Source organism: Talpa occidentalis, unplaced genomic scaffold (assembly GCF_014898055.3).
Source record: "Talpa occidentalis isolate TD23 unplaced genomic scaffold, MPIMG_talOcc4v2.1 talOcc4.2, whole genome shotgun sequence".
Taxonomy (NCBI): Eukaryota; Metazoa; Chordata; class Mammalia; order Eulipotyphla; family Talpidae; genus Talpa; species Talpa occidentalis.
In genome coordinates, this window is record NW_023602073.1 from 121,263,483 (window position 1) to 121,277,941 (window position 14,459).

The 14,459-nt window shown below is 41.4% G+C and overlaps 1 protein-coding gene across 1 annotated transcript in view; it reads left to right on the top strand.

The window, feature by feature from the left end:
* The first annotated feature begins 9,402 nt into the window (after positions 1-9,402).
* NKAIN2 (sodium/potassium transporting ATPase interacting 2) overlaps positions 9,403-14,459 on the top strand; it is an 899,800-nt gene continuing 894,743 nt past the window's right edge. The window contains exon 1 of the mRNA XM_054697800.1: positions 9,403-9,609. Within this exon, the coding sequence (XP_054553775.1) occupies positions 9,556-9,609 (54 nt within the window). The 5' untranslated portion in view covers positions 9,403-9,555. The remainder of the gene's footprint in view (positions 9,610-14,459) is intronic.

Genomic DNA, 14,459 nt, shown 5'->3' on the forward strand with positions numbered 1-14,459 from the left:
TAAATCTTAATGAAGTATTTGAGAGATGAAATGTGTACCGTGTTTTATTTAGAAATGAATTTTCTGGTATATTTGGATCTGAGTATGGTTATATATATGTGACTGTACGAACAAACAGAAAAAGTGTTTCTTTTATACTCAGACTTCGAATATTAAAATATTCGCCCAATGATCTGCAGAAATATTACAGCCAACACATACATTTATACTGGCAAAAGGTTTTTAAAAAGCAGAGCTAAAATGGATTGATCTGATTTTCTAGGGAAAAAAATACATTTTTAGATATCATGGCCTTACTAGACAACAAGGAACAATGATTTCTGGCTCTAGTTTTTGGTGGTTTTCCTACATCTATACTCCTTTCTTTCCAACCCATTTTATGTACAACTGCCAGCTGAATCCTCCTGGGGCATAGTTCTTATCATTTCTCTGCTGAAGAATGATAATGGGCTCCTTGCTGCCTATTCAATAAGGTCCAAACTTTTTAGACTGACATTCAGACCTGCCATTCTATCAGTAATTCCCTCCTTCCTCCTCCAGGCTCACTTATGTTGCAGGTAACTTGACCTACTTGCTAAATCTGGATCTGTGATTTTTTTTCTGCCTCTAAGACTTGAGCCAGCTTAAATACTCTATTCCTGATTCACCTGGGCGGCAGTAACTTACCTTACCAGATCTGCCACAGTCCTCATCCCTCACCTCTACTGATTTATGGCACTAGTAAATTTTCTTTTTGTTATGATAATTTTCGAATCTGTGCCCACCTTCCAAACGTTAGCCCCTAAAGGCAGAATCTTTGTTTCACTCAACTTACAGCTGTTAACAAGTATAACATTTTTGGTTCTTTTCTGCTATGCTGTTCTCTCCCTGCACCACACCCTTTATTAGCATACCCTCTTGGAATAAAAAAGAAATCATTCAGAGGAGCATCTTCACCAGGAAAGGAGAAAACTCACCACTTTCAGGCTGGGAAGGATAGTGGGAAGCAGCCAAGTGGCAGAAGTAGGAGTAACAGACCAAGAGACAGGTGTTTTGTGTTCTGTTTCCCACCTGCCCTGGATGAGGTTCAAATTGTTGCATGATAAGCGTAGACTGAGGGCAAAATCTGAAAGAATTGGATTTGCCGCATTTTTCACCAACATGGGGCAGTAGCAGCAGTAAAATTGGTAAAATGATGTGGTTGGATAGAGTGAAGGTCTGGCTACATTTCTCTAGTGTTGCCTGGCCTCCTAAGTCATGTGGGACAGGATCCAGGAAATCCCCATTCTACCCCCCTCCTCATACACACACATAGGAATCCTGAGTAGGGCTGATCGCACTGGCTGAGAAATAATGCCACTGTTGTGATGCCCAAAGATATTGCATATTGGGTTAAATATTATGGCTAGCAAGAACTTTGCCATGAAAATTAGGGCTTATGTGATTTTGCCAAAAAGGCATAATTGAGGACAAAAATAAAGCGAACAGACCTACATATTAATTTGTGGTTCCAAATTCCACCTCACAGCAAAAGAAGGTAAACCAGAAGTGCCTGCCTGTTCCTCCACACTTAGATTCACAAAGTTAAATTTAATACTCCAGTGAAGAAGTCAACCCTTTCTTCTCAAAAAGGGAAAACAAATATTTGATTAGCATGCCATATTTATGTTATTGAGCATCGTAACTATAAAAAAAGATTCAACTGTGTTTAGGGATTTATTTTTCTTCCCTCCAGAAGCTCAAAACAGACCACTGTGTGTGGATTTTGAATTAATCCTATTATAAGTAAGTACACTACACCTATTCCTAACATTTCTCTTTGTCATTTTCTAATGTTCTATTAAATTGGTATTTATTAGGGTTGTAGCAGGATAAACTTGGTAAAGTACAGCAAATAAAGAAATTTTACAGTAACTACATTATCTGACAGATACTTTTAAACTATGTAATAAATCTTAATTACATAGAAAAATACAGAGTACATATTACTATTGTCTCACTAAACCTAGTCATTTTGTTCAGTCTCATTCTATTGAATGGTTTTTTTTTTTTTTTAGTTTTTTAAAAAATTTATTTATTTATGCATACAAGAGCTGGTATACAGGCAGAGGTGTGGGGGCAAGAGGATTCACCAGAGACTGAGTGGGGAGCAGAACGGGTAGAATGACCAAAGTACACTGCTGAGGGGGAGCAGTGGGTGAGACAGGAGAGGTCTGCTGTACCATGTAGGTAGCTCCCTGGCCGGGAATCGAACTTGTGCTGCAGAAGCTGTGGACAGCTTCATAGGTTGTGTTGTAACCCCTTGTGCCACCATGTAGGCCCCTGTATGAATGGTTTCAATACTCTATTCTTTATTGCATATTTGTAGGAAATGAAAAATCCCGATTTTTAACTTGTTCTTGAGAATTTAAATGGATAGAATATATTTTACTTATCTTGTCCACAGTATATGAAACCCAAAGTCAAATTATTAGTCAAATTTCATGCCATTTAATTCAGAACAACACTTTTTAAAATATTCAATCAGCTGGTTTCTTTGAGATATCAGTAACTTTTTTTATTGTGACAATAGCACTAATGAGTGAATTTTTAATTTTTTCTTATTTTAATTTTCAGGAAATGTAAGTTCCCTTAATTATGATGCATTGATTAAAACAAAAGTTTAAAAATATGGCCATCAACTTTTTTGACATTATTCCATTGTCTGGGAATCTAGGTCTTCCTCTTGTTAAGTAGTGTAACCTGTGACTGCCTTGTAATTAATAAAATGTGGTGGAAGATGAGCTGGGTGACTTTAGAGGCAGGATGATAAAGAGGAGTGCAGATTCTGCCTCGTTTGTGAGAACCTTGTTCTTAGAGACACTTAAGAGATCCGACTATGCTGAAACAGCTGTGCTGTGAGGAAGCCAAGAGGCATGGAGAGGCCACATGTGGGTGATCTGCCCTACATCCTGGTCTTCAAGGCTTATGTCTGAGATGTGAGTGAATGAAATCTTCAGCTGACCGCCTGACCCCAGTTATAAAGCCACCCCCAGCCTGGGAGACTTCCCAGGTGAAGGGCCAGACAAAATTTTCCCATTGTGCTCACTCCAAATTTCCACCCACAGGATCCAAAATCATTGTTGACTTATGTCTGGAGTGGGTTGTTACACAACAGTTGCAGGTAGAAACAGTGTAAGGTTTATCTTTACATTTATTTCTCAGTTCTTCATGTTAAGAAAAATAGAAAGAAATTAAGCTCCCATCTAGAAATTTATCATTAGGATATAATAATAGTAGGCAAATGCATGCTGATAAATTTAAATATTACAAAGTTTATAATATTGTAATATTGGGAACAAACTAGATTAGTTTTCTACTACTGCTACAAGTGACCTCAAGTCTAATGACTCAAAATAACATAGTTATGATTGTGTGTATCAGAAGTCTGACTTGAGTCTCAGTCTGCTGAAGTGCAGCTGTTGCCACCAGTGCATTCCTTCCAGAGCCATAGGAGAGGCTTCATTTCCTGACCCTTTCTAGCATCCAGAGAACATTCTTGGGTTCAAATCCAGCAATGGGGCCTCCCTGGTGGCACAAGAGGTTAAGCATAGCACTATGACGTTATCCTAGCCTCTGCAGCACAAGTTCGATCCCTGGCCAGCCAGGGAGCTACACAGAAAACCTCTCCTGATTCTACTGCTGCTCTCCTCAGCAGTGTATTTCAGTAGATCCACCTGTTCTGTTCCCCACTCTGTCTCTGATGTATCCTCTCACTCCCTGCACCTCTGGCCTGTACCCCAGTTCTTGTATGTATAAATAAATAAATCTTTTAAAAAAAAATCCAGCAATGAGGGAATGAACATGCTCTCACCTTGTGTTGCCCATATCCTCCTTCCATTATTCATTCTCCCTCCTCCTTCTGCGCCCCCCCCCCCTCAAACTTTGAAAGAATCTCAGGTTTTAAGGGCTTAAGTGATTATTTTGGGCCTACCTGGATGATCTAGCAAACCCGCTCCATCACAGGTTCTTAATTACATATTCAAAATCTCTTTTTCCATGTGAGGCAACATGTTTATAGGTTTCTACAATTGGATGTATTTGAGAGATCAGTTTTCTGCCCACCACAAAACCTGGATGTCTAAGAAACATGTATAAATTCAATAATTGGGGCACTTACTTACAATGGAATGTTATATATTCATTAAAGCTTTATTGTATGCAGAATGATGAAAATTAACAATATCAACAAAATTAACAATATTAAAAGGTTAATTATATGCTAGTCACTGTTCTAAAGGTTTTATATATTTTAACATTAACTTAATCCTCCCAACAACCATGTATATGCATGCATTTTTACTCCACCCCCCCTTTTTATAAGATTTATTTAATTTTGCATAGAAGAACAGAGGTATAGGCTAGAGCTGTGTGTGTGTGTGTGTGAGAGAGAGAGTATTCACCAGAGACAGAGTGGGGAGCAGAACCGACAGATTTACTGAAATACACTGCTGAGGGGAGCAGCAAGCGAGACAGGAGAGGTCTGCTGCACCATATGTGGGTTAGCTCCTTGCTGGGAGTCAGAACTCAGGCCATTGGGTGATAGTGCTGAGACTTAATCCCTAGGCCAGGAGGGAGGCCCTACTCCTCCTCCCCACCTTTTATAGATAAGGAAACTAAGGCACAGAGAGCTAAGTGATTTGCTTAAGGTTTATAATTGGCAGACATTGATTTATGAAGTCAGACTGGCTGCAAAGTCAATAAGCTTTAAAGTAAGTGAGTTGGACATATATTCTTGATCCATCATTAATTGAAAAATAGCATATAAAATGTGTGTTTTAGGGCCTCCCCAGTGGCAAAGTGGTTGAGCACTGGGTTGCGAAGCTGCCCGCAGTCTCTGCAATGCTGGTTTGATCCCTGGCTGCTTCCCGGGCCACCGGAGGAGGGTCCCACATGGAGCGCAGACCTCTCCTGCCGCCCGCTGCTCCCCTCAGCAGTGTAGTTCGGTCCTTCTGCCTGCTCTGCTCCCCGCTCTGGCTCTGGTGAATTCTCTCACCCTCCCCCGCTTCTGACTGTACCCAGTGCTTGTATAAATAAATAAACAAATAAATAAATAAATCTTTTTAAAAAATGCGTGTTTTAACCCCATTTTTGTAAAAACAAAAAAATGTGCAAAAATGCCAGGGAGATTATCCCCAAGTGGAAGGATTGTGAATTTTTTATAAATATAAATATATAAATTATAAAAAATACCATAAATTTTAAATAGCAATTATCTTCCAAACAAGGAAAAAATTCACGTGTGTGTACTAAATGAATTAAATTTGTTGGCTTTGTGATTGTAAAGATAATTATTGCCTCTGTGTTTTTAAATTATAATGGAGACTGAGTAAAATTCAGTGTGAAATTGTTCAGTGGTGTTTTAAAACCAGGCTTGAACACTTGCTCTTGTAGAAGTGACGGGAGTGGTGAGCAGATGGCAACTGGCTTTGTGGCTGTGTACCTACAGTAGTCCATGAGTTGCTCTGAAAGATAAATGAGGTAATAGGTGTGAAATAACCTTAAAACAGGATGTCAAGGTCAGCCAGATGGAGATGTGGAATCTGTAACACATTCTTCCCACCAAAACAAAATAATTAACAATAATTATGTCACCAGAGTTGTCAACAAATGTCCTTAGCACCTCATATAGCAGAACAGTATTTGACTTTATCTCAAAAAGAAAATGCAATCCACGTTCTAATTTCAGAATCTTCTCCTTCATTCAGTTCTACTGGACAGTTGCAATTCTCTCTCTAGACTTTTCTACTGAAGCATTCAGTTCTCCAGGGATAATAAGAAATGGAACAGGAAGGGCATGGTCTCCTTAAGGAAGAGAACTGTACCTCTAGCCAGGCAACTTTTTATAAATAAACTAGGCATTGCATCTACTGTATCTCAAGGCTACGAATGTAGTTTAGATATGACAAAATAGGTGTGGTCATTCTTCAAAATATTTTTATGTCAGCACGTCTGTATGGAATTCCTAAAGATGACAGGGAGTTATAATAAAATGTCAATTACAGAGTACAGTGCAGGGGTTTAGAAAGTGGATACTGATGTCCCACAGAAGTGCCTCCACACTCTAATTCTGCCACTGAGAACATGTGTGCCTGTGATCAAGACACTTGACTCCGTAAACAAGAGTTTCTTTATCTCTCTTTAAATGAGCATTGAGCCAACTTATCAGTTTCCTGTGAATAATGAGACATTGTTTGTGGAGTGTGTATGTGTATACAGTAATTGCTCAACACTAAACATGATTTTTTTATCTTATACCCCTTTCTAGACTTTTCTTTGACTTTTTTAAAAGTTTTATTTATTTATTTATCCATTTATCTATCTATCTATTTATTTATTTATTTATTTATACAAGCACTGGGTACAGTCAGAAGCGCAGGGGTGTGAGAAAATTTACCAGAGCCAGAGCAGGGAGCAGAACAGGCAGAAGGACCGAAGTACACTGCTGAGGGGAGCAGCGGGCGGCAGTAGAGGTCTGCGTGCCATGTGGGACCCTCGCCAGGCGATCGAGCCTGCGCTGCAGAGGCTGAGGGCAGCTTCGCAGCCCAGCGCTCAACTGCTGCGCCAACGGGGAGGCCCAAATAAACATGATTTTCCTTCATTCTTTCCTTCATTCTGAAGAGAATCCTATGCCAGTGCCTGATCATGAATAAAAGTCCTTGCAGTTTTCCGTATGTTCGGTTTCACAAAATGCAGCCTGACACAGTATTCGAGCAAAGTGGTTTATTTCCAAGGTAATGCCTGAAAACACTGGTAGAGATGTAAAATGAGGCAGGAAGGGAAAGAAGCTAATTCACAGTGTATAGACTGGGTTCAATCCTGGTAGGGAACAAATTCGTGTAGACTAGAGCATGTCTCAGACTTCTCACTGTCTGGATTGAGGAGCAGGGGTTAATTATTCATCAAATCCCACCGCTTAATGGGTTTGGGTTGCTCTGGCTCTGACTTCTCTCAAGTCAAGCACCTCCTGGGGCTAACAGAAAGCCCACAGAGAGCCCCCATTGCTTGAAGAAAGAAGGCAGGCATGTACCGAAAGGTGTGTATCCCAGGGACCATGGGCAGGGCACTGAGAGTCAGCTACTTATAGCTTTATGCTTTACACTTTACTTTTACTTGTACTTGTAAAGCCTAAAGACCAAGCAAGCTGTTCTTGGCTGCAAGGTAACCATAAACGGTTAGATCTGCATAACTGCATTGTTGCTATTATGAATTTCAAAAGATGATAGAATGCTATTCACAATGTGGTAGCAGCATCTTCAATATTCAGCATAACCTTACAACTTTCTTTTTGTTTGGCAATACAAAATACCTGCTTCCCTGTCAGTTACTAGACAGCTAGCAAATGTGTTAAGACAGAATAACAACAATCAAAAGAAACTTACCTCACTTGATACCGTTGGCTTCAGTTTCATCAAGGGTTGTGAAGCAGTTATTACCTGCCCTGTCCCACAGGGGTAAAGTGTACACATACTCGGCTCTTGTACTTTCAGTAAACATTAATGGCACTTTCAGAAAAAAAAGTCCACTTACAAACAGGACGATTAAAAGCAGACATTCTCATTAAAGTAATTTAATAATACATCCCACAAATTAAAGAATGAAACAAATCCCTTTTTGGTTTTCTGCAACTGACACGTCATTTCTGAGAATTTAGTACCAGGATTCTGGGGACTAGACTCTGCCCTGTTTATTTGTTTATATTTAGTCATTCTGCTACATAATACTTATTCAAAGGAAACAATCATTTGGCATCCTTTTTTGCGCTTCCCAGAACCTTATCCTACACAAATACCATTTTCTCAATAGGGCCAAATCCCATTGGCTGCGGAAAGCTCTTTGCTTCATGTGGTTTCATCAATCTTAACCTCTTAAAAGGAGTGTGGGAAGCAGCTTGCTCTTTAGTTTCCCAAACCGTTCTCTTAGCAATCTCGATACTTCATTGCAAGAGCTGAGTTCCTCAGCGGATCTGGACATCACACCTTCAATGCCTGGAACAGTTAGTCAGGAATGTTTCAACAGCGGCCCTGGGCTGTGGAGGGAACTAGACCCCTGGACCTGCCTCCCCCATCCCCAGGGCCGCCACCCGGCCAGGTGGCCTCGCGCTTCATCTCTCGGCCCGCAGGTGGCAGCAGCGGGCTCGGCAAGTGACAGGAGACGCGGCTCGGCTCCCGCTGGGCTCTGGAAATGGGGGTGGGAGGTTCACCTCCGGGATCCCCACCCGGCCCGGACGGTCGGCGGGGCAGAAGTAACTGAGCGCTAACATTCTCTCTTGATCTTTACATTTCGTGAGTGAAAACACGGTTTGAAGCAGCAGCGGCAACTCCTTGATCCCTACTCCCTCCGTCACCAAATTCTCCTCCAATTCCAGCAGCAACGCGGTCCCTTTCCCCGAGCAGGGTCAGCTCAACTCTCCCCGCTGGGCCGCGGCGGGTCTACGGGGGCCGGTGCTGGAGGCGCAGAGGCGCCCGCGGTGGCCCCTCCGCGCGCGGGCTTTCCGGCCGGTCGGGGTGCTTCGGCTGCACCCCTATTTTTCACCACCATGTCCCTTTCCCCTGGCCCTTCTCTTCGTCCCTTCTCCCCCAAAGACACACCCGCGGCCCGCTCGCACCCCGGGTTCCAGTCCCGGCTGCTGGAGCGGGACCGCCTCCAGCCCAGCCAGCCCGGAACAAGCCGCCGGACTGTGCGCCCCGCGGCGCTCAGGGCAGCCCCGCTCCTGCGCGGCTCCTTCCCGCTCCGACACCGCCGCCCGCGGCCCCCGGTCGGGCTGGAAGAAGTTGAGCCCCGGGAGGGGCGGCGGGGAGCAGGCTGGCGGCTTTGCAGTGGGAGGATTAACACATCTGGGCGAGGGGAGGGGCAGCGCCGAGGCAGGGACGCGGCGCGGACCCCGCATCCGTGCGCACAGCAGCCGCCGCCGCCCGGGACCGCAGCGCCCGGACGCCCCCGCCCGGCCCGCGCGCCGCCCCCGCCCGCGCCCGCGCCCGCGCCCCCGCCCGGCCCCGCGCCCGCCCGCCCGCCGGGCCCCGCAGAGCGGGCGCCGAGGAGCCGCGGGCGGCGCAGGGAGGCGGCAGCGCCCCGCGCGCGCCTCAGCCGCCCCCGGAGCCCGCGCGCGGAAAGCACCGGGCGAGCGCGCGTCGGGCGGCGGCCGCGCTGGGGGGCGTGGGGCGCCGGCTCCGGGAGCGGCGGGGGCGCAACTTCGCGGCCTGATGCCCGAGGGCGCGGCGGCGCTGCGTGGCTGCCGCTGCTGCTGCTGCCCCCGCGGGCCCGGGGCGCGTCTCCGCGGGCGGCGCTGCCCGCGGCGTGGCGTGTGCACCGCGCGAGTGAAGGTATGTGTGGCGGGCGCGGCTGGAGCTGCCGCCGCTGCCGCCGCGCCAGCAGGTCCTAATGCCTGTCCCTTCCCAGGACGCTGGCAGCGGCAGCCCGGAGCCCCCGAGCCCTCGGCAGGTTCGCCTGTCCTTCCCCACGATCTGATTGGATAAAGTGGGGGCTCGACGGTGGCCGACGTGGGACAGTCTGTCTGTGGCAGGGGTCTCGGAAACCATGGGTTATTGCAGTGGCAGGTGCACGCTTATCTTTATCTGTGGCATGCAACTGGTAAGTGACACTTGGGTCCTCTTATTTTGCAATGTGCCTTTGAGATAGTGGGTAGGGAAGCGCAGTGAAGGGTCTGCCTTTGAGTAGAATGGAAGAAAAAAATAGAAGAGAAGGTGATAGGTATGTTGTCTATATTTAAAATGATTTCAGGGAGACACACTGTGGGGTACGGGAGAGGTGAACCTTTCCACACCCACCTATTTCTCTCCCTCTGAAGACAGTTTGGCAGGTGGGGGTTAAACTTGTCTTTAATTTCTTTAAGCAAAGCAATGTGTAGCTCGTGTTCCTTTATGTTTTGCATTCGTGTTATTGTACCAACGTGATTGTCATGTACAATTTACTATACAGGTGTTAAAACAGAGAATTATGGATTTTTAGAAAAACTTTTCTGCATAAACTAATTTTTGTTTCTTCATTAATGTGTGTTATTTTTCAAGGGATATATTATTATAAGTATAGTGCTCTTACAAACCACTGTGTAAGCAGATGGTGTCCTTACAGCAGTCTGGTTTAGAAGCCACATTGACTTTTAAAAGTATGTAGATTGAAGAGAATACTTTGATGAACTCAGCAACACTACTGCTGTCGACTGAACCAGTACCCTTAAAGTCATAATCGTTACAAATAATTCTGAGGAAAAATATTCGATCTTACATTATGTATGTGATTGTTCCTGAAATAGATACTGTTGTCTGATCCTAGTGCTTGGAGACTTACATGTACTTTTTGAGGAATGTTGTTGCAAAGAGGCAGGGAACCAATAATGGAAAACGTCATGTCTCTGAATTTAAATTCCCTGTTGGCAATAGGAGGGACTAAGAATAGTTTAAAGGTGAAAAATATACTATCCTAAGTGGTTAATTTGAAATAGGACGTACTCGCTCACTCCTGTTAGCACATAGCTTTCCTTGGAAAGTATTAATTTAATCTGAATAGCTACCCATATTTCTAACAATTGTTTCATAAAGACTCAAAGGACTTTAAGACTGAGGGGGGTTTCTGAGAGCTGGATCAGTGAAGTGTTCAATAGAGCAAGGGCATGGTTAGGAAATGATAGAATTCTTTAAGTGCTCCTTATTGTTTACAAGTTGTCATGAAGCCCATGAGTGGTTGTTGTTTTGTTTAATATTTAGCGGAAGCAGTGCTTTTCATTGTATATTGTCTCTGGATGTTTTTCTTTCCCAGGAAAGTGTATTTTGATCTCTGAATTACTTCAGCACTTGGTTGTAAGAAAAGGATGAAACTATAATTTTAAGAATGCAATGTTTTCTCTCGTGTAAAACTGTTTATTTTCCTCTACCATATATTCATTTAAGTTTTTCAATAGAGGACTTTTGCTCCTGATGATAAAACTAATCAGAACAATGAAAGAGTTTACTTTGTTAAACTGCCAATTAGGTCAAATATGCCAAATTGTATAAACTTTTTCAAAACATTCTTATTTTCATATATGGTTCAGAAAAGAATGCATTTGCTGATTCACTGTGGAAAAGCATAAAACTGTGAGAATGAGTGGGTAAGAGCATTCTCTATCTCTTCATTTTTAAAAATGTGTTATAACTTTTAATCATTGAACATAGTATGGCTTTGTTGTGCTCAATGTAGGGATTAGATCTATGTGGGATTTTGTATGGTGGATACAAACTCCTCAAGAATTTAAACAATTTCAGAAATACATAAGCAGACAAATGGGGAAACTAAATATACAAAGTAGCATGATAGGGCTATAGGTTTCTGTGTGTGTATGCACACATGCATCCCTGCAGCCATGTGTTAGAGAGGTTCCACATCTGTTATGAATCAGAAATTCTGAATCAAAGCTAAATTCTCTATCAGCATATATGTAGCTCCAATAGAGTGGAGTAGTTAATCTAAGCAAGAGTATACATTTGAATCTTAAATAGTGTTTTATGTTCTGTGAGACTCATGTGATTTTACCATTCAGATGCCACCAGGCTAATATAATTAGCAGCCATGTTAATGCAGATCCAGAATAAGAAACAAAGGATGAAGAGTATCCAGTTGGCTTAATCGCTTGAAATGATCACTTTTAAAGGACCTCAAAGATTCTTAGGAATGGTTGCTTCTTAGAAACATAGTATTTAATTTTTAAGTAATATAATTCTTTTGCAAATTAATAGTTACAAATTACTGCACATACACACAGAGATAGATGGGTATATATATGTTTCTCTCCTTTTTGGTGGGTTTTATAAACTTTTTGTATCTTTGAGCTGTTATGAAAAGAGGTGGTTTTATAAGTATCCAGGTTTCCAGAATAAGTTATGACTCATGTACCATTGATTGACACAAAAGTTCAACTAGTTTGTTTACTTCAGCAGTGTGCAGTATATGTTCTTAACAATTTGATCCTGTTTGTTTGTTTGTTTGTTTTTTCTGTAGCTGGACCGAAAACTCTTAAGATTTATTAAAATATTTTGAAGCCATAGAGTCTAATATAGAAACTTTTTAAAGTTCTTTGTTAAGTAATTTATTTAGTTTCTGGAAACATGTCCCATTGATAGTAGAGTATTTGTGTTTTAATTAGACTTAAAGGAATATTCAGTTCTACATCAATATGCATGGAGGGAGGGAGGATGAGGGAGCTTTTCTTACAGTGGAGGTGGAACCTCATTCATCAGGTTATTATGAAAGCAGACACACTGTTTTGATCTTTTAACAAGTGAGGGGTAGAGACAAACACCCCAGAGAAATTTCCCCATCAGGATTTTGCCTTTGTTTTTAATTATGCTAAATGTGCATTTTATTTAGTGTTTGGCAGACTACATGTGTGGATAAACAGACTTTCTTTTAAAAAAAACTAAGGGAAATGGTTTTTAAGACAAGAAATGCAAGTTTCATATCATAGATTCAACACATAATTTCCATTTTCTGAAAAAGAGTCTGTCTCTATATCATAAATTAAAATCAGTGAGCCTATATAGTTACTTCAACTTCAGATTTTAGGGTGATCCCTATGAAAAAGGTATGGTCTCTAGAAATGTATTTGCTCCATGTTTAGAGTCCACAGTTTAAGCTCATAATCTCAAGAAGGTAATTTGCTTTTTATCATTTCAGTCCTTAATGCTCAGAAAGTGAAGATTTCAGATAGTAGCAAAAACCACTGCAGTTGCAGTGTGGCTGTAGTAGTAAGGGACAAGTACAATTTAACTTGTTATTTACAACTTACAGCCGCTTGTAACAGAGTTTGGACATTTTCTTTCAATGTTTGCTCAAATCAGATTACTTTATGTACATGTTGAGAAAATTACTCAGATATTTCTCAGTGAAAAAACACTCAGTTATAATATGGAAGAACATACTTATTTTAGTTGAAAAGACAGCTTTGTTTCCAAGTAAGGGAATTCAAAACCACCCACATTTTGTATATCAGGCTCTTATATGGCACAAAGTGTTATGTGCCATAAGCTACTGAAAGAAAATCTAGTTTACACTGAACAGATTAACTTGAAAAATGCCATTCTTACCATGTGCTCTGTGAAATATTGGTAACTTTCAGCAGGTGCAGCTAACAATTGGTTAGGGCACATGTGTATGCAGCTGTGTGAAGAAGCACGTTTGAGACTTAATTAAAAATGATCAGTTACTTTCTATCACATAGTCACTAAGCATTATCAGAGATACACACATTTACTAGAAAAAAGGCCATGAATGCATAGAAGGACTAAATAAAAACAACTTACTCTAATTATGGAGTATTTTAGTCTTGTCATTGTGCTTTTGTGCAGTATTCATCATTACATCCTCTTTGATTACTTTTTAGAAAATAAGGTTTATTGACATAAAGTGGCTGGGAAAGTGCAGGTAGAATCTTAGGATTTTCAAAGGATATTTTTGTCAACTTTGAGAGTACATCAAATGTGTAGAACTTTACCTGCTATAAACTCTCCCTCAGAATTAAAATTCTTAGTTTCAAATGCTTTTGATAACAAAATTTTGAGGTTATTAACTTACCTGACTCATAAAGAATACTAAACATCCATGTATTTCAGAAACTTGTAAAAATATGCTAAGAGTTTGGTCAGTTGTAAAGAACCATAACTTTATATTTTTTCAGTGCTTTCTACTTTTGTACCCCAACACCAACATTGTAGTCAATAAATGGTATGTCATAAATTAATATGTATATTTAATTTACTGTTCGTAATAATTCATCTCTCTGTTGCTCTACTGTTACCAAGAAAGATATAGAAATATATTCTATTGTCTAACCTTCTTTCTTGGTTCACAAATCAAGTGGTAGCTTCTTTATTTATGCACCCAAAGTTTCAAAGAGCCAATCTTTGCAGAGTTGTTCCGCTGCTTTCTCAAATAAAGGTTTGAATGGGCAGCATACCCTGCACAAAATGCCAAAGTCATCCCTGGCATGACACCCAGATGTGGGCATTGGCCCAGAATTGCAAATGGGCACAGCCATTGCCTTTTTCCTCTGTCACTGCTTTACTTTGGGATCAAATTCTCTTTCCAGTCAAGAATTTCAGAATGGAAGCCGGGAACTTCTTAAAGTCGGAGGCTTCTATTTCTTGGTCTGTTTCATATGTTTGACAAAAATAAATTCTGAGATAGAAACATGTTTTATAACCTTTGTGTTTATTCTTGAAATAAAATTATTAAAATTATCTCCTCAATTGAAAATATTTGTATATACTGTTAATGGCTAAAATTTCAAAGGAGGTGCTTTCGTTATATCATTCAGAATTTCAGGTCTCTCAGTATAACTTTTCTAAATGTGGCTTTGAATATTACTAATAATGGAAATCACCCTATATTCATGTCTTATGACATTTAAATGCCAGAAGTCAAACACTTGCACAGAAGAAATATTTCTA